Source organism: Castor canadensis, chromosome 6 (genome assembly GCF_047511655.1).
Source record: "Castor canadensis chromosome 6, mCasCan1.hap1v2, whole genome shotgun sequence".
NCBI lineage: Eukaryota > Metazoa > Chordata > Mammalia > Rodentia > Castoridae > Castor > Castor canadensis.
The window spans coordinates 81,715,750-81,733,702 of record NC_133391.1 but is presented as its reverse complement, the minus strand read 5'-3'; the positions used below and the strand labels follow the sequence as shown (position 1 = coordinate 81,733,702).

The window sequence follows — 17,953 nt, the reverse complement described above, 5'->3', positions numbered from 1 at the left end:
GCCCCTCAGACAGTGGGTTCTTCCGCTCGTAGAAAAGCATTGTGGGACGGCGGCTTGGCCTTTCTCCCCACGCTGCGCCTGGGTGGTTTTGCAGGCGTCTCCTGCATGGCGGGCGACCCGCGCCGGGGGCTCTTCCACCACGGGCACCCGAGGCAGGAGAACGCGACCGCCCGGGGCCTAGCGATGCGCCCCGGCAACTGCTGTGAATGCGGAGGGCAGCGGCCCAAGCCCGGCCTCGCTCCCCGAGGCGGCCTTTGGCCTGTAATGCCTTCCCGGGAAATGGGAGACGAAGTGGATTTGCTTTTATTGATGGTTAGGGATCCTTAAATACCAGCGGATATGTTTGTCCTGTGAGCAGGACAGGCCCCGGTGTCACAGCCTCTCCGCCCGCCCCACCGCGGTGTGAAGACAGACGCTAAGGGCCGCTGGAGACGCGCGCGATTGCAGCCGTTTCCACGTGCGGAGCTGCGGGAACCGAATGCGGTCTCCAGCCGTGGGTAAGCTTTCATGGTTGTGCATGGTGCCTCGTGGTTTAAAGAATTCTATGCATTTGTTTAAAAGACAAGGCTGGTTTTGAATCCTAAGAGGAAATCAAGAGCTGGGATTAGTTCCCTTTCAACAACTGCACTGAGCCAGTCAGCCTTAGGGCGTGGAGAGACCGTGGGCAGTTTTTATGTAGCCTTTGTGTTGCCCGTTCACTTTTGGAAACTAGTGAATGTGGTGTCAAAAAAGGCGTAAATAAATGCTTTGCAGTCTTTTCCTCCCCTTAAATTTGGTATCTTTGGTGTAGGACCTGCATAAGCAACATTTCACGCATTTGTACTAATTTGTGTACATAAGTAATCTTGGAGTCTGCCAACGTTGAGTGTATGGCTTTAACCAGTTTCAACTAATTTTTGTGTAGGTTGAGGATGGGTGCTGGAAGCTGACTACTACTGTCTGAGCACCACGTGGAAGCTCAAAGGTAATAAGGTGATAAGGAAGTTGTATGGGAATATTATCTTGGAAATTGGGATGACTTAAGCATTTGTTAATGGCCCGTTAGCATTAATACTTCTGTGTGTGAAGTAACATCAAATTGAGGGATAACCTGTTGCCCCCTAAGTAGGTGATACTGGAGAGAACTAGTAAATATTGATAGTTGTGGCTTTCTGCCCCTGTATATTTATTTCTATGTGTAGAAGCTAAATGTAAAAGACAAAATTTGCCAAATGTACATTGGCATTTATAGTTGAATCCAGAAGTGGTGTGACTGTCAGTAATGTAATATGAGGATATTCTATTGCAAGCTTAGAAGTGACACTGGTAAATATTTGTTTCATATTGACTGTTTTTATCTTTTATTTTTAGGATGTTCTTGATGAGGATTTTGATCTTCAAAAGATGCTTGGATCACTTAAGATTTCCTGAAGCCTGAAGAGTACTTTGTCTTTGGAGGGTCCCTGAATATATGTTTAAGACAGGACAGGAATAAATGTTTCAGTGTGCTCCTTTGAGACTTACGTTTTGAGTGTCTATTAGAAACAACTCCAAATTTATGTGAAATCTCAGCTAAAATTAATAGTCAGTGCTCTCATGGTCACTAGGTACCTTATGACAGCTGCTGGCAAGGCTTTTCGGCTATGCACTCATACATCACAGAACGAACCTAGCTGGATCATAGGTGTGCTTTAAAGCATTCTTTGTACTTTTTTTGTGTGTGCACTCAAGGTTGGCATATCTTCTCAGAAGCAGGAAAGAATAAGTAGTGTATTTGAGTATCCAGAAAATTTTATTTAAAGCAATGTACTAGGAGCTGGGAACACATTTATAAGCAAAACACAGTTCTGGAAGCAAGCATCACAGAGTTAAAGCTTCCTTTGTAAGATGAATCTCATGATAGGATTTGACCAAGTCAGGGAAACCTGAGAAAGCAAAGTTGAGACTAAAGGTAGGTGTCTTTTTTTTTTCCCAAGACAAATTGGGAAGGAACTTGCAGAGAAACCTTGGGCTAGAAAAAGAAAACTCCAAGTCTGCTTCTCTAATAACTGGCTGCTTTCCCTCTTCGGTGCTCTGGTTTGGAGGTGAGGCTCCATGTTGCTGTAGGAGCTGGGAGTGTCAGAAGATGGGGCTGCGGAGGTAGGTTAAGACACCAGACCACTTAAGGCTTGGGCTTTATTTTAAAGCAAGAAATAGAAATCTAGAAGACAGTTTAGAGCAGGTGGGCCTATAGGCAGAATGACTAGCTTGGACCAGTGTTGCTAAAATAAGGACAAAGCCAACAAGAGTTAGTGGGGGTGTCCGTTGTGGCCCTAAGTCCAGTGGGGGAGGGGGGTAGCATTTACTTGTAGCCTTCGAGAAATCTAAGTTGTCTCTTGGTAGAACACTACTGTAGTCTAAACTACAGAGTTAAGGCTGTGGGTATAAATGAGATGTGGGGTAGAGAAGTCCTAGGTCTGAGGTTTGATGACTCCAGCAACAGCATGAGCTGCAAAGGATGGTCAAATTGTAGAAACAAAATTGGATTGCACTGAGGCAGGGAAGAGCTGAGGACACTAAAACTCCTTTCCAAAAGTTTAACTGACAGTGGAAAAAAGCCAGCTAGAGAGGAATCAGTGGTTATAAAAAACTGGGTTGCTACCATGTGGCTGAGATAATGGCTAAAAGAGGCTGAATTAGGAGAGATGGAATCTGAAGCATGGGAATCTCCTAGACAACTAGAAAATTAGGGGTAATGGCAATTGAGGGGAGGACTGCCTTAAGTATTTTCCCTGTAGGTTTAAAAGTCAGACACAAAGAGGAAAAATCCAAACAGGTCACTGGGGAAACAGGTGAGATACTGGCCAGAGTAGGACAGCTAAAATCCACACATAGCCATTTTTCTTTTTCTTTTTTTTTTTTTTTTTTTTTTTTTTTCAGAAAACACAAGGACACTAGAAGTCAAAAGCAACACTTAAAAACAGTTTTTTTAACATCATTTGTAAATAACCAGTGGAACTTAATGCTCCATCATACAATATTACAAAGAACTTGAAATAAAAATACCTAGTCTGATGCCTCAGCCCTGGAACACCTTAGCACCAGCTGAAAATCACCCAGTGTTGGAAGGAACTCTTTCCTCCCCCTTGGTGTACTATTGCACAGCAAGCCAGCTGCAGGCCAGGATTCCAGAACTCTGATCAGAAGCATCTGGTCTTGGTTTTGGTGGGCAGAGAAGACTTGGAGTTGGGTGGGTGCACTCCAGTTTCAGAACAGAGAATGGTATCAGGTGGGTTTTTGTAAGATTACTGTCCTTCCAGTTGAAAGGCCCTTTAGCACAAGTAAGCTAAATAAGCAAAAATGCTTATTTTCTTGTGCTGAAGAGACATGTAACAGGCCCAAAATATTTAAGTAATCTAATTCACAGTTTCAGAAGTACCAGTGGTACACATGCCCCACTCCTGCCTCTGGCCCTTCACCAGGATCAAGTCTCTATCTTGTGGCGGGCAGCTTGGATAGTTTTTATTGTTTTTGCTGTGTGCTTTCCAGCCAGACTGCTTGGTGATATCTGAGATTTTTCTTCAATCAGGCTGTCTTTAGACCCATTTCTTTTCTAAAAGGAAGTAATATTTGAAAAACAAGAAAAAAATACAGCAGAGTCAAGTGGTTTTAAAAAATAAAGACCCTGTCTCAGGTAAAACCAAAAGAACAAATTATTAAGGTTCTTTTAAATTTATAGCACCAAGTTATAATTACTCTGTTTCATTATGCCAGTATCTGTTCAATAAATTTTCCCTCTAAATATTAATTCGTGCAAAATAGGCAAAGATGTGTTTAATCTTAAATATGTAAAGTCAGTCTGACAGCGGTGTATATCAGTTTCATGAAATTTAGGGATAATTCATGCAAGTAAGTCATTTTTGGGCAGATAATTTCTTTAACCAGGCTCTCAAGTCTTCCTACATTTCTAAGCAGGGTAGAGAGATGAATAGAGTTTGAAGTAGTTTATAATTTTCCTGGATAATTTCAGTAGTCACAGGATGAAACTATCTCAGTACAATGGCTTAGGGGGGTCCCTGTTACTTGGTACTAGAGGTTGTCAGTTGAGGTGGGGAGGCTCAAAATTCCAGTACAAGTGCTCCATCATAGAGAAACAGGATGACTTAAGAGACCAGAGCCTGGGCGTCACCCAGGAGTTCTGAAATTGAGACCTGTACATAACCCATGACCATAGGTAGAGACCCTGAGAATGCTACTAAAGCAATCTCAAAACAGCATCCTCTGCTGAATGTTCCTGCCCTTACCTCCTGTCTGTAGATCAGGCTGAGAAGCATGTTTCCTTCCCCATCACATCAAGAGGGCTATACTGTCCCGATGTTATTACTACCTTTTTTGTTACTGTTAGTTGGCAGCACTGGAGTTTGAACTTGGGGACTCCTGCTTGCTAAGCAGGTGTTCTTCCCACTTAGCCACTCCACCACCCTTTTTCCACAATGGGTTTTTCAAAATAGACTCCCAGGAACTATTTGCCCCAGCTGGTTTCAAACCAAGATCCTCCTGATCGCTGCCTCCTAAGTAGCTAGGATTTACAGGTGTGAGCCACCAACACCTGACTAGATTTCTGTTGGTTTTGAGTTTCAATTGGGCTAAAAACAAATTACCCTTTTAAAGGTAGTTATGTTTCACATGTTTCTATGAATGGCTTGATTTGTTCTGGCTGACAAAGCACTAATGGAATAATGCTAAGCATGGGGAGTATGAATCTATTTGAAATGGATGATTCATAAATAGCAAAGGTTGTGGAAGAAGGATAATAGTGCATGTGAGAGGGGAAAAGTGAATATATCTGAAGAATCATCAGTAAAGCTAGGAAGTGGCCTAAAATAAACACTGCCTTGCCAGTTTGGGAATGAGTGTCTCCTCTGTCTACAGACCTTGAAGAAATAAGATAGTGAATCTAGCCCCAAATCCACCCCATTCTTGCTGGCCTGCATTTCAAGGTGCGGTAAGGTATAGGGCATCCACAACCAGAACTCTGGCATCATGCAGGAACTTGGGCAATGCAAACCTCCTGCTTCCACTGGTCACTGCAGCCCCTTCTCCACATGGCAGCCAGATTAATGGCTTCCTCTTTGGCACTTAGAATAAAACAGTAAATCCAAACCCTTTCCCTCTGGCATTTTAGGAAGGCCCTCTGTTACCTGTCCTACCCCCTCACTGCTCTGTGGCTCCTCATATACTCAGTCCCTTTCCAGTGTCAACATTTCCCCCATGCTCTTCCCTTTGCTTACATCAGCCTTCCATCTGCTTGCATGGCTGGCTCCTGACCTGCCAGGTCTCAGCTTCAAAAAGCCACTTTTGGAGGTGGCCTCTGACTATTCTGTCTTATCTAAAGTGAGGTCACCCTGTTGATTCTCTAATTCAGAACTTTATTGCTTCAAATGCCTAATTTTTCATTGTTTTGCCTCCTTGATATGGGTAGGCCAGGACCAACAAATTTATTTTGTAAAGGGCTTGATTGTAAACTACACCCTATCTCCATCATATATTACTATTTAAAAAAACAAAACCCTTTGTTCTTAGTCCTGGGCTGTACAAAAACTCAGACTAGATTTGGTTCACGTGCCATAGTCTGCTGACTGCTCAGTGCTTATCACTCCCTAGATGTGTTCACTGGGTAGTTAAATTTGAAATCAAATGTGTTCCACAGGCAGGCTTGGCATTACTAACACTGATGAGAAGATGTACATGAGTTGTTATGCACAGCAAAGTGACAGCTATTCTTTCAACTTCTGTTGTGCATAATTTGCATCTTCTGAGATTTCTCAGTACTGGTTTGGAGTAGTTGGAAAAACAAAACTACAATAAAATAAAATGCCTGTTTGTACTGAAATCAACTTATATTTATAAGACCCAAAAAAGAAAGCTCTGAAAGGTAAAGTATAACAGTACTTACTAATCATCACAATAACCTTAAAAGTAAGTTATACTTTATAAAGAACTGATGCTTAGAAATTAAGCAATCTGCTCAAAGTCACATGAGTAGTGTGCAGAGATGAGGAGACAAATGATGCAGGTCAGTCTGAACACAAAGCCTAAACATCAGTCATGAATATGAATGTAATTCCAAACAGTGCTATCAACTTTAAACATTGTTTTGACAACCTCATAGCCCTCCCAGATTTTCCTAATCAAATAACATTCAGATTGTTGTAGAAGCTGTGTTTGCTCAGATCTCTGCTCTAGCCTGAGGCATTCGTCCCCCACAGCTGCTGAGAGTTTCAGCTGATGTACAGCTCAAATTTGAGCAATTCCCCAAAACTGGCTGGGGAGCCACCTCACCCCAGTCATGCCCCTCCCTGGAGCACCCCTCTTCTTTTACTCCCCAACAAATACCTAAGAGTACTTTCCAACTAACTTCCTGCATATAGACCTCCAGCTCGGAATCTGTTTCTACGGAACCTAAACTAAATCAGCTTGGTCCTTGCTCAAGTCATTGATGAAAATGAAGCAGGGTAAGTAAAGGCAGCATATGATGGGTACCACCAGGGTCAGGCTTTGTAGGTAGTCCATGAACTCCCTGAAATTATGTACAGAACTGTATGGGCTTACACTCACTTTTATTGGGACAGGGACAGAAGTTATAATTGGCTTTTCTAAGGGATCTTTGATCCAAACAGTGAAAGCCACAAAACTGCAAATAGTCTTGACACTGATCCACCATAAACAGCAACTTTACTCTTGTGATCGTTGTTTAACTAGCTCTAAGTCCATTCAAATGTCTTATTCAGCCCATATTTTTTCCACTTTAGTAAAAATATACCATAAGAATGATGTCAAAAACTGCAGAAATACATCTGCTATACCTAATTCATCTGAGGGTTAAATTCATTTTGTTAAGGCAGCTAGCCACTGGACTGTTCCCTTTACAGGATGAAGGTAATTCCCTTTGATGAGGAGGACAGCACTAAAATGGAACTTGAGTAATTTTTCTGTTTGCCCATCAGTTAATAGAACATCTGTCCCCACCTCTCATGAGTGTAACACCTTCTCTTTGTTTCGCTGACTTGAAAAATACCTTGTTTTTTTTTTTCTTTTTAATTAGTGAAGATGTTGTTTCTTTATTCTGGCTCCAAATCATCTTACAATCTTCATTAACCTTGGCATTACTCCAAACTTCAGACTATTTTAGACCTTACACTACCTCTAGCTCTTAATTCCTACCATAACTCCTTCCAGGATGTGTGCCTTGGTTCTTCATCACACACTCCCTCCTCCTTCCATGTTTTGTGTACATTCTTTGTAACATACAGAATCTCAGAATGAAGTTAAAGATTTATTGCCCTATCTATTTGAAGGAACTCCCCAAAGCCCAAAATGCTTCTTAAGATTGTCATCAGTAAGACACCTTAAATTTTCCTTATTACTAACCTGATGAACCGTAGAGCCACCGGAACCCTGAGCATCTGAAGAACGGGTCACAGGAAGTGGTGGTACAAGATCTGTTTTTGAACTGCAAGAAAGTGGGTCTTAGAATTAGTGAATAGGCCAGGCTCAGTGGCTAGCCATGAGGCAGTGGAGGTTAGTAGGATCAAGGTTCAAGGGCAGCCCAGACAAAAAGTTACTGAGACTCCCCTCCATCTCAACCAACAAATTAGGCATGGTAGTGTGTGCCTGCAACCCCAACTAGATGGGAGGCCATAAGTCTGAAGATAACAGTATAAAGCCATGGGCAAAAAAGCATGAGACCCTATCCAAAAAATAACTAAAACAAAAAGGCCTAGGGGTGTGCAGCTCAAGGGGTAGAGAGCTTGCCTAGCAAGCATGAGACCGTGAGTTCAAACCCTTGTACCACCAAGATAATAATAATAGAATTAATGAATAGGATAGTACCTAGACTCAACTTAAGTTGCAAGAGGGCTATGGTATAGACACACAACATTTCCATCATGGCAGAAAGCTCCCTGGACTGACTGAGCTGTTCTGGAGCCATGAGGCTGATGGCGTCCTCCACCTGCACACTTACTTCACTTCTGAGAGAACAGATCGCTCTCCATCTGAACACTGGGACCTGCGGCACTGGCGGTAACTCCGAGGTGAATGAGAATGCCTGATGCGGACTGGGTCACCCTGAGTCCTGAGCAAGAAACCAAAAGCAACAACCAAATCAAAAACAAAAAACCACAGAAACAACCATACAAAGCCAGACAGGAGAATTCAGAGTTTTTCTTGAATATTGAAACTGCAAATATAATGACTTTCAGACTGGTTTTTAGAAGAACTTGATTCTTGTGGGCTTTGAAAGCCTGAGTGATTTACAACCGAAAAATGCTCCTTTGACCATCTGTGAAAATGGAGCTCTTTATAATATGTGTGGTACATGTGTTTATGTATATTTGCTTAACCACCAAACGTTAAATGACGCTATTCCTTAAAGTTGAATTCTCTCCAGGAGTGTGTGAGAAAAAATTTACAAGACAAATGGCATTGCACTGGTAGCTACCAACAGCCTGCCATTAAGAATTCCTTCTTCACTTGAAAACTGCTAAGAGATGAAATGTTCTCACGACAAACAAGTGATGTGTGAGGTGATGGATGTGTTAATCAGCTGGATTCAACGATTTCACAATGTAAACATTTTACAATATCACATTATATGCTAAAATATGTACATTTTTGTCAACTATACCTTTATTTTTAAAAAGTTTAATCTTTGGCCTAAAGATTGTAGGGAGAATCTGAGGAATATCAGCCTGGATTTTTCTGAGTAAGAAAGAGCCAAGGGTTGCAGGTGGGGAATAAAGCAATGAAGTAGGCTCCAGCTTTCCTTTACCCAATTTCAGCAGGCGGAACACTCAGCAGGTGTGCCACAGCTGGCCCTGACTAACTGGGACTATGCTGTCATGAAGCCTGTTAGGTTCAGTGTAGTGGTTCTGTGACAGGAAATGTTCCAGGCTTATATAAAAGGGTTTTGTGTTAAACGTAATTCTCTGGTTGCTAAAATGATGGATAAAAAATAAACTATACAATCAATGACTATCTCAGAAAAAAAATGTATTTAAAAATGGGGGTATTACTCTGGGTTGGCAGAGTGGCTCAAGTGGTAGAGCACCTGCCTAGCAAGCATGAAGCCCTGTGTTCAAGCCCCAGGACCACCACCACCAACAACAAAAAATAGATATTACTCATCAAAAGCCCTCTTGTACCTACCTGGTCCAAATGGGCAGCTAATAGATGACAGTGATTAGAGTATAGCTAAGAACAGTTTAAATACAACTCTTTCCCTGTATTCACTTTTACCTTTAGTTATAATGTACAAATTACTGCATGGAACACAATTGAAGAGCAAGAATGAATTGCTCCCTCACCAGTAATAAAACATTTGTGACAAGATTTTCAAAGACATACTCTATTTTAGTATATGGAATCTCTTTTAATTGCTCTTCTGACAATCCAGATGGATCCACGAGTTCTTTTCTAGAAGGGAATAAGCAAAAAAGATACCTATTATCTTTCAAAATCTGCAAGTTTTCCCTTTTTAATCTTGTCCTAAATTGCAGTGTTAGTAAAACTAATATAAGCTAGGAGCAAAGATTAAAAAAAAATAAAAACAAGAATGTATTCAAGGAAAACTGGAAGGAAATCTTTCCTGTAGCTCTTTTGCCTTTTTTTTTTTTTCCAATTTTTCTACATGCATGCTCTCAGCCATCCCCCATTTCTTACAACAGACCTGCTTCTCTCCCTGTGGTGGGTATCTTCAAATTCTGGATTTATTTTCCTTCCTACTTCTTTGTAAACTGCTGGCTGAGGTCCATTTACAAGTAATGCTCAAGAGAGGCGATACAATGACATACAATGACACCATGAAGACCAGCTGGCAGGCTGCATCTCAGTGGCTTTTCTTGAAATTGTACTAAAACTGCATGGATTTTAAAGCAAGGGGGGAACCCCAGTACTCACTGAATATGCTTCCATAACTCTTCTTTTGCTTGGATATCGGGACTTCTCCTATAAAGAAAGAAAACAGCAAACACTCACCTCTGTAAATATGCTTCATCTACAATCTAATATCTCACTTGAACAGTTTTCAGACTGTGACAGTCTTATTTGCCAGCTGAGAGCAGACTAGGAAAGATTGCATAAGGAGACCTATTGCATGATTAGCAAAGACACACCAGGTAATTTTTTGACTAGTGCCACTGAAGAAAAATCACATAAAAACCAGCTATAACCATAGCTTTGTTGAATGAAAGTGCTTTGAACTCCACGGCTATATCCACATACCCTCTAGTAGTAACTGAACAATGAAGAATGACTCAGGGGCTCTGGTTTCTGACCCTGCTAGCTATGTCTAAGAAAGGGCAAAAGAAGACCTTATCCTGATTCTGTTACTATGTAAGAATTCCATACCATTCCATTCCATTAGGTTGTTACCTAATACAAGTAACAACCACCAGGGAAAAGCAACTGGTGGGACAGCCCAGATGGCAGACTGTGTACCAATGACCCATCTTTCATGTGACATCTCATGTTGCATTTCTGCACCAAAACTTGGTTCATGCTGCCACCCTCTCCATGCTCTTCTCCCCCCTTAACTATCGACCCCACAAATCTCCTCCTGAAGAACTCCTTGAATAGAAATTATATCACTATCTTTAATGTCCTAGAAGAGAAATCCAAAGGCTGTATTCCTGTGTTCACATTCTCCATAGTATTAGCTATTAATCCCCACTGTAGCAGTGAGTAGTAGAAATCCATCAGCACTCCAATTGTTGCCACAAGTGATTGTTTTCCTGGTGAGAAGGTGATAACCTTTTGTCCGTTCCCTCAAGAGAACAGAGGTCTAAATACCAGGCCCAAAAAAGGTCCCAAACCCTAACAATTAAAAAGACCAAGAGTAAAGCAAAGCCACTGGAAGATGCCACCCTGTGGAATTTTACATTGATAATTAGTATCAGCATTTTCAAGTCAAAATAACACTTTCAACGTATGATCATCAATGCTTCCATTTTTCTCAGATAATAAGGGCACCAGGATATATTCTAGTAGCCTTTCCGAACCCACAGAATACAGAAAACTACTTCTAGTTACTGAATTTACTAAGATGATTTTCCTTTGTGGGGGAAAATATCTGTTATAAAGATCTTTTAATCAATTCAAAAGGAGTTACATGACAGGGTTTTGTACCTGTAACTGAGGGTGAAGAGGATGAAGCCTTGATCTCAGAACCAGAATAGCATTGCTAAATGTTTTTGTTATAATAAAATTATATGCTTTAAAAAATCTGCTTCTTTGGAAGGATTTCCTGAATGGAATCTAGTGGCCCTACATTTTGCTGGTCTGTTAATTAAGTGATACTGTCAGAGAAGGTGCTGATATTAAAAAGCACTAAGCTATTATTTCATTCCATGAAAATTTTAAAAATCAGATGCCAGTTTCCTCTGATTTTGCTAGACTTCCTGTGATTGAAGATGTAAACATAAGCTACATGTTAGTGAGGATGATTCTTTTATGCATACCTCTGCACATATTTGATCAGTAATTTAGGGTGGATTCACAATCTGCAGCTCTACACCATTTTGTGAATTTAGAAAGCTGAAATTTTGCAGCCATTTTTCTTAATTAAAACATCCTTAATTGTGCAGAGGTTTTACTTAAACTTTCCAAAGAAGCCCTGAGCAGAGTCCCGAGATGCCCATAGGTGTGACAAATATAAAAATAAACATGCAGTTCAATATTAGTCCAATATTTTTCAAAAACATCCCTCAGCTACACCTCATACACAAAAACCTTGTACCCCCCAAATAAGGATACTACTTCATAAATTTACAAATGATTTAAACTCCATCACTGAACATAATCTTTTTGTGTATCCTCCAAATTGTCCAATTATCTAAGAAATATTACGCAATAGGCCAGGTGTGGTGGCCCACACCTGTAATCCCAGCCCTCAGGAGGCTAAGGCAGGAGGATTGCGACCACACTGGGTTACACAGTGAGACCCTGTCTCAAAAACTATCTACTACGCAGTAATATGTGTATATATCATGATACACACTGGACTGTATTTTGTGTACTCTATTACATTTTAAAATAAATGGCAGCATTTGAAATATGTGATTTTGTCATTTTTAGAACTTAGAGTTGGAAATATGTAAATTGAAAAAATTATCTTTATTTAGAGAACTCAAGGTACTTACATATCTCAGTAAGTCATCATCATGTTCTTGAACAAATAAAATGAGAGGTCTTACTCTTCTCCCACCTGCCCCCTCCTAATTAAAAAACCATTAGGAAGCCATGGATCCCAGCGTCCCAGCCGCTGAAGTTCTCTCGGGGGTCAGTGCGGGAACTTCGCCTTCAATCTCTATCCAGTACATCAGTCTTATGTTTTGTGTTTTACTGGGAACATCACTTTACCATGACAACCTCGTCTTCCACATTATCAGTAGTTTTCAGCAAAAATAGTGTAAGACATTACTGCCACCAGAGGGAGCTCGAGCCCATGGTCACATGCTAGTGGAACCTGCAAAACCATTGTTTATGCTTCAAAGCCACCTCCACACGGCTCGATGAGCAAAGGCTTAATCACGTAGAAAACGGTGTCCATGAAGCTAACTTTTCCCCCAACAATAGTAAACATGAACGTTATGGCAATGGAGCTGAAAAATTTACTTCTTAATGCTTTTCCAGACAAGATCTGGTCATGTTTCAACTTAATGCTTTTGAATAAAGGGGTTTTGTATCAAGGCAACCCGCCCAGGACTATCAATATACACTTAATAAAAAAAAAAAAAATGAAGGGCAGGAGGGAAAAATAAACCTTTTCTGGGGGAGTTGGTGCCAGTGGGAGAGGACGGAAAGGGGGAGTAAGGGTGTATACACTGGATGTATTTTGTATCCATGTATGAAAATAGAAGAATGAAACCTATTGAAATTCCAACTAAGATATATTTTAAACAAATATGTATCACAATGTATACTTCTGTACAAGCATACATTATATGCTAATAAAATCATTTTTTAAAAAGGGGGTTTGTATTTCATACCACTGTCTCTGATATTTAATAATGAATATAATTTTCTAGCTCTTCATTGGGCGTTAAAAAAACACAATGAATGAACAATGATACATCATCACATTTGGGCCCTCAGTAGATCATTCTGTACAGGTAATTTATATACCCTGCAGCAGGAATTTAAGAATAGTTGAGAGATTGACGTTTCCTGCATTACCTGAAATGCCAAATACACATAGATATTTAATATGTTATACAAAATACACATATTAATACATATTATTGTTATACACTTTTATATAAAGAGTAATATTTTTACTTTCCTCAAATATTTCTCTGGCCATGATTTACTTTAAAAGAAAGTTGTAGTCATTCCTACATTCTCATAGAACCAAATTCTAATTTAAAAACTTCAGGCAAGTTGGCCTACTCTACTCTCTTCACTTCTCACCTCCTCTCAAGGGGAAAAGAATCAAGTAACTAAACTGAGACCTGGGAAACTTAATAATGTGACTGTCGTTCTATTTATTATGTCTCAACACTTAACCATGTACAACCTCACTTAATGTTCAGCAAGATCCTGTGAGGATGGTGCTGTCCACACTGCGGGATGAGGAACTGGAAGGGTGTGGAAATTAGGTGATAAACTAAAGCTGAGAGTCCTAGAATGTGAACAGAGCACTCACAATAGCACCCATCAGCGATTTTCTTCTTCGTCGATAAACTTCAGGTCTTTGATGCCATAACTTGCCCAGCTTGTTCTCTATGAAGTAATTCATTATCTTAAAGAGATATAACACTTTGGGGCTGGGAGCACGGCTCATGTGGCAGAGCCCTTGCCTTACAAGTGTGAGGCTCTGAGTTCAAGCCTCAATTGCTCACTTGGCATTTCCATTTGGTTGCCTATTTGCCTAACAAAACTGAAATCTTAATTTTCATCCCCCATACCTCCCCAACCAATTCCTTTATCTCTCAGGAATTTGACTTGGCCACCAGCTCAACATCATCCATAATTCCTCTTGCACTGCACACCTTCCAACTCTACTTTTCAAAAACATACACTCATTCTGTTCTTCATTTTCACCAGCACCACCTTTTCTGAGCTATAACCACCTGGACCACTGAAAAAGTTTCTAAATGCTCTTTCTGCTTCTTTACTATTTCTTAATCAGCTTTTCACCCAGTCAGAGTAAATTCTGAATGAAACACTCACTATTCACACAAATAGGATTTTTTTTTTTCATCTTACCTGTACTTTGGCTGTATTGGCTCTCATGTTACAAAGTCATCTCAAACATTTGCTAAATCTTTTTATGGCTTACTTATAAATAATCCAGAAGGATACACATCAAACTATTTAGAGGGTTATCTCATACAAGTGCATTGTTCTGAGACAATCCTCTATCTGATATTTTTATTACACATAGCTAACCTTACAGGACTGTTTAGATAAGATATTAAAACTTCAAGTACCATCAGATTTTTTTCCCAATTTCAGCTGATATGATAGAAGCAGTTTCCAATAAAGATATTTCTCCCTGGAGGTGTGGCTCAAGTGATAGAGCACCTGCCTAGAAAGTATGAAGCCCTGAGTTCAAACCCCAGTATTACCACCACCACTACAAAAAAAACCAAAAAACAAAACAACAACAACAAAAAAAAACCCTAATATTCTGTAGGGGATCAGCAAGAAGGAAGGGCAAGAGAGGGAAATGGGTGGTGAATATGATCAAAGTATATTAAGTACATGTGTGAAAATGTCAAAATGAAACCCATTATTTTCTATAATTTCTACTAACGAAAAAAGAAATCAAAGAGTATTCCTCTGACTACAATCAGAGAATGTTCCCATCTGCAATAACTATACAATAAAACAAAGCAACTGTTTTCAGATACTGGGCAGCACAAGCCTGTGATCTGTGAGAGAAAGGATCCCACCCTCCAGCTGTCTGCCTGGGGGTGTCCTCTCAGCGGTGCTAGGGAGAAGGTGTAGCTCAGGCAGCAACAGCCTCAAGAACTGAAGAGGCAGAGATCAGACACAGGATGAAAGGAAAAGGGGGCTGCTCTGAGGACTCCAGAAGTCTGCATGGGGGTTTTCCTTAACAAGTTGGCTGGGTATGTCCACCAAACATAATTGCACAGGAGCAGGTGACACTGTGAGAGGCCTCACACAGAACAGCTCCTGCAAGGCTGAGACTGGCCAGGGCCACCACAGGGAGATTGCTGCAGTCACGTGGAGAAACCAGGCTGGGCACAGTGTGTACTCTACAGAGACCACAGAAAGGCCAGGCTTTGGGAGTAAGGACCAAGTCTATAGCAAAAAACCTATCATAGGCTAGCAACAAACAACACATAAAAAGCTCCACTTTGTGGAAGCACAAAACAAGACTAATAAGATCAAGAGAATCGACAGTATTTTAGCAGCCTGCCAGAACACAATTCGACACTGTTTTAGAGAACTACTACATAACCCAGACCTCCAGCAACATGCTACCTAAAATTTCCAGCATTCAATTAAAAAAATTACTAGTCATGCACAGAGTCAGAGAACTATAACCGTAGTGTATGGTGGGGAGGAGTCAATAGAAACAGACTGAAAAGACCTAGATGTGGGTATATGAATTCTTTTTAAGAACATAAATTATCAAAACTCACACACAGTAAGTACAAAATATTAATAGTGTCATATGCATTAAAGAAATTGTTTGTAATTTAAAGCTTCTCACAAAGGAATTTCCGGCAAATACAGTTTCAATGGTGAAATATACGAAATATTTAAGGAAGAAATAAAGCAGACTTTTTTTTTTTTTTCAGGGCTTTGTGCTTGCTAGGCAGGCACGCTACCATTTGAGCCACACCTGAAGCTGATTTTACACTAACTGTTTCAGAAGACAAAGGAACATTTCCCAAACTATTTTGAATTTTAGTATAACTCTGTTACCAAAAACTTGACAAAAAATTATAAGAAAATTATGGATTAATATTTCCCATGAGCATAAAAATTTTTAAATAATATAAAATAGAATCCAGCAATATACAAAAAGGATAATACATATCATTCAAAACTGAATAAATGTAATTTTTCCACTAACAAAATAAAGAAGAAAAACCCATATACAACTATCACAACAGCTTGCATGCAGAAAAAGCTTAAAATTCAAAACTCTTCAAGATAAAAACTCTCCACTACCTCTCAGCAAACTAGGAAGAGAAGGGATCTTCCTCAGTCTTCCAGCTAGGATCACACTTACTGTGAGATGTTGAATGCTCCCCTTCAAAAAGAATAAGCCAAATACATCCCACTCCTATTCAACACTGTACTGCAGGAGCTAGCCAGTACAATCATGGAAGAAGTAGAAATAAAAGGAAAAAATATTCAAAATAAAGGAAAACTACTTCTGTTTACTGGCAAATTTAATTGACAAAATTAAGAATGTACAAGTTCTGTATCACTAAAATATTAAATATTTAGGATTAAACTTAACAAAATACCATAAATATAATAACTACTAAAATTCCAAAATGCTGCTGAAAGTAGTTAAAGAAAAACAAATGGATGGATAAAAAACTAATGTTCTCAAAACTAATCTACAGATTCAAAACAATCATAATTTAAAGCCTGGTCTTTTTGGGGTAGGTAATAAAAACTGACAAAGTTTTATGAAAGTGAAAGAACCTAAAATAACTAAAGCAATCTTGAAAAAGAATAAAGTTGGAAGTTTTACAGTGCCTGATCCACGTTTTACTATAAAATTATAGCAACCAAGACAACATGTGGATTAGAGATAGACAAATAGATCAATGAATCAAAACTGGCTCACAATTGATTTTCAACAAGCTTTAAGGCATTTCAGTGAAGATGGTCTTTGCAACAAGCAGCACTGAAATAACGGGATAAACATGAGGAATCAACTGCTCAATCTCAACTTAATACATATATAAATAAATTCTAGATGGATCACAGACTTGAATGCAAGAGCAAAATCTATAAAGCTACTAGAAAAAGATATGAGACTATCTTTGTGACCTTGGGGTTAGAAAATACTCAAGATTAAAAAAGAAAAAAAAAGACAACTATATACAAAAAAATGTTTGCTGGTTTTCATTAAAATTTAAAATGTATGGGCCATCAACAAACAATGTTAAGCTGAGTGTGGTAATACACATCTGTCATCTCAGCACCACATGAGGCGTAGGTAGGAGGGTTGTGGTCTAAGGCTAGCCCCAGGCAAAAAGTAAGACCTTTTCCAAAAGATAACTAAAGCAAAAAAGAGTGTGGTTGAAGTGGTAGAACACCTACTTAGCAAAAGCAAGGCTCTCAGTTCAAACCCCAGGACCTAAATAAATGAACATTATAAGGCAAACCACAGGTTGAAAAAATGTATTCACAATTCATGCATCTGAAAAAGACCTCACATTTGGGATATATAAAGAACCCTACAGTTAAGAAAAAGAAGTTAAAAAAAAAGACAAATGAACTTCTTATTAACTTCTGACTTTAATTAGGGTGCCCCAACAAAATCATTATAGAGTATAATTACATCTGTAATGGTGGACACTGCTTAGTGGCTACTTTTAGATTTTCTGTTACAAAAGAAACAGCCATTATTTATTATGATATACTACTAATAAAAATAAAAGTACATTCTGCATTAAATTCTAAAGGTAAGCTTTAAGATTAAGAAGCATCCCTTCAAATCCCACAGCACTCAGGGACCAGGGGTGTAGCCTCTCCTGGGGTGTAGTCCCCTCCTGGCCTAGGCTAATCTGACCTGGCACTCACAGCTTTCCTCTGACACCCTGCCTGGTTCCCTCCAGCTCCCCACATCCCTACCCATTTCATTTCTGCATCAACTTCCCAGCATCTTTCTCTTGCCCTAATCTCTCTTCCCACAAGGAAGCGACAGCACAGCATACATCTAACTACTCTGGATCACAAAAGGATGTGCAGTTAGTCCCAGCTCAGTTGAGAAAAG

At 39.7% G+C, this 17,953-nt stretch overlaps 1 protein-coding gene, 1 long non-coding RNA gene and 1 other non-coding gene across 7 annotated transcripts in view; 2 read left to right on the top strand and 1 right to left on the bottom strand.

Moving 5' to 3' along the window:
- Nucleotides 1-38: 38 nt before the first annotated feature.
- LOC109700945 (uncharacterized) lies at nucleotides 39-8,079 on the top strand. Of its 3 annotated transcripts, XR_012449062.1 has the most exons (5): nucleotides 43-497; nucleotides 905-964; nucleotides 1,351-1,663; nucleotides 1,956-2,118; nucleotides 2,899-3,034. It is a non-coding gene; the product is annotated as an uncharacterized lncRNA (long non-coding RNA). The 3 variants fall into 3 exon arrangements; XR_012449061.1 differs by lacking the exon at nucleotides 2,899-3,034 and adding an exon at nucleotides 7,915-8,079 and having other exon boundaries at nucleotides 39-497; nucleotides 1,351-2,118; XR_002213770.2 differs by having other exon boundaries at nucleotides 39-497; nucleotides 1,351-2,118.
- LOC141424498 (small nucleolar RNA SNORA13) lies at nucleotides 678-810 on the top strand. The gene has a single exon (XR_012449411.1). It is a non-coding gene; the product is annotated as a small nucleolar RNA SNORA13 (small nucleolar RNA).
- Epb41l4a (erythrocyte membrane protein band 4.1 like 4A) overlaps nucleotides 2,857-17,953 on the bottom strand; it is a 204,919-nt gene continuing 189,822 nt past the window's right edge. For 2 of the 3 annotated variants that reach the window (XM_020186298.2, XM_020186300.2), the window contains 5 exons: nucleotides 9,919-9,966; nucleotides 9,367-9,435; nucleotides 7,985-8,095; nucleotides 7,390-7,471; nucleotides 2,857-3,571 (listed from right to left, as the gene is read on the bottom strand). In XM_020186298.2, the coding sequence (XP_020041887.1) occupies nucleotides 3,443-3,571; nucleotides 7,390-7,471; nucleotides 7,985-8,095; nucleotides 9,367-9,435; nucleotides 9,919-9,966 (439 nt within the window). In that variant the 3' untranslated portion in view covers nucleotides 2,857-3,442. The remainder of the gene's footprint in view (nucleotides 3,572-7,389; nucleotides 7,472-7,984; nucleotides 8,096-9,366; nucleotides 9,436-9,918; nucleotides 9,967-17,953) is intronic. The other variant, XM_020186299.2, reaches the window with a different exon arrangement.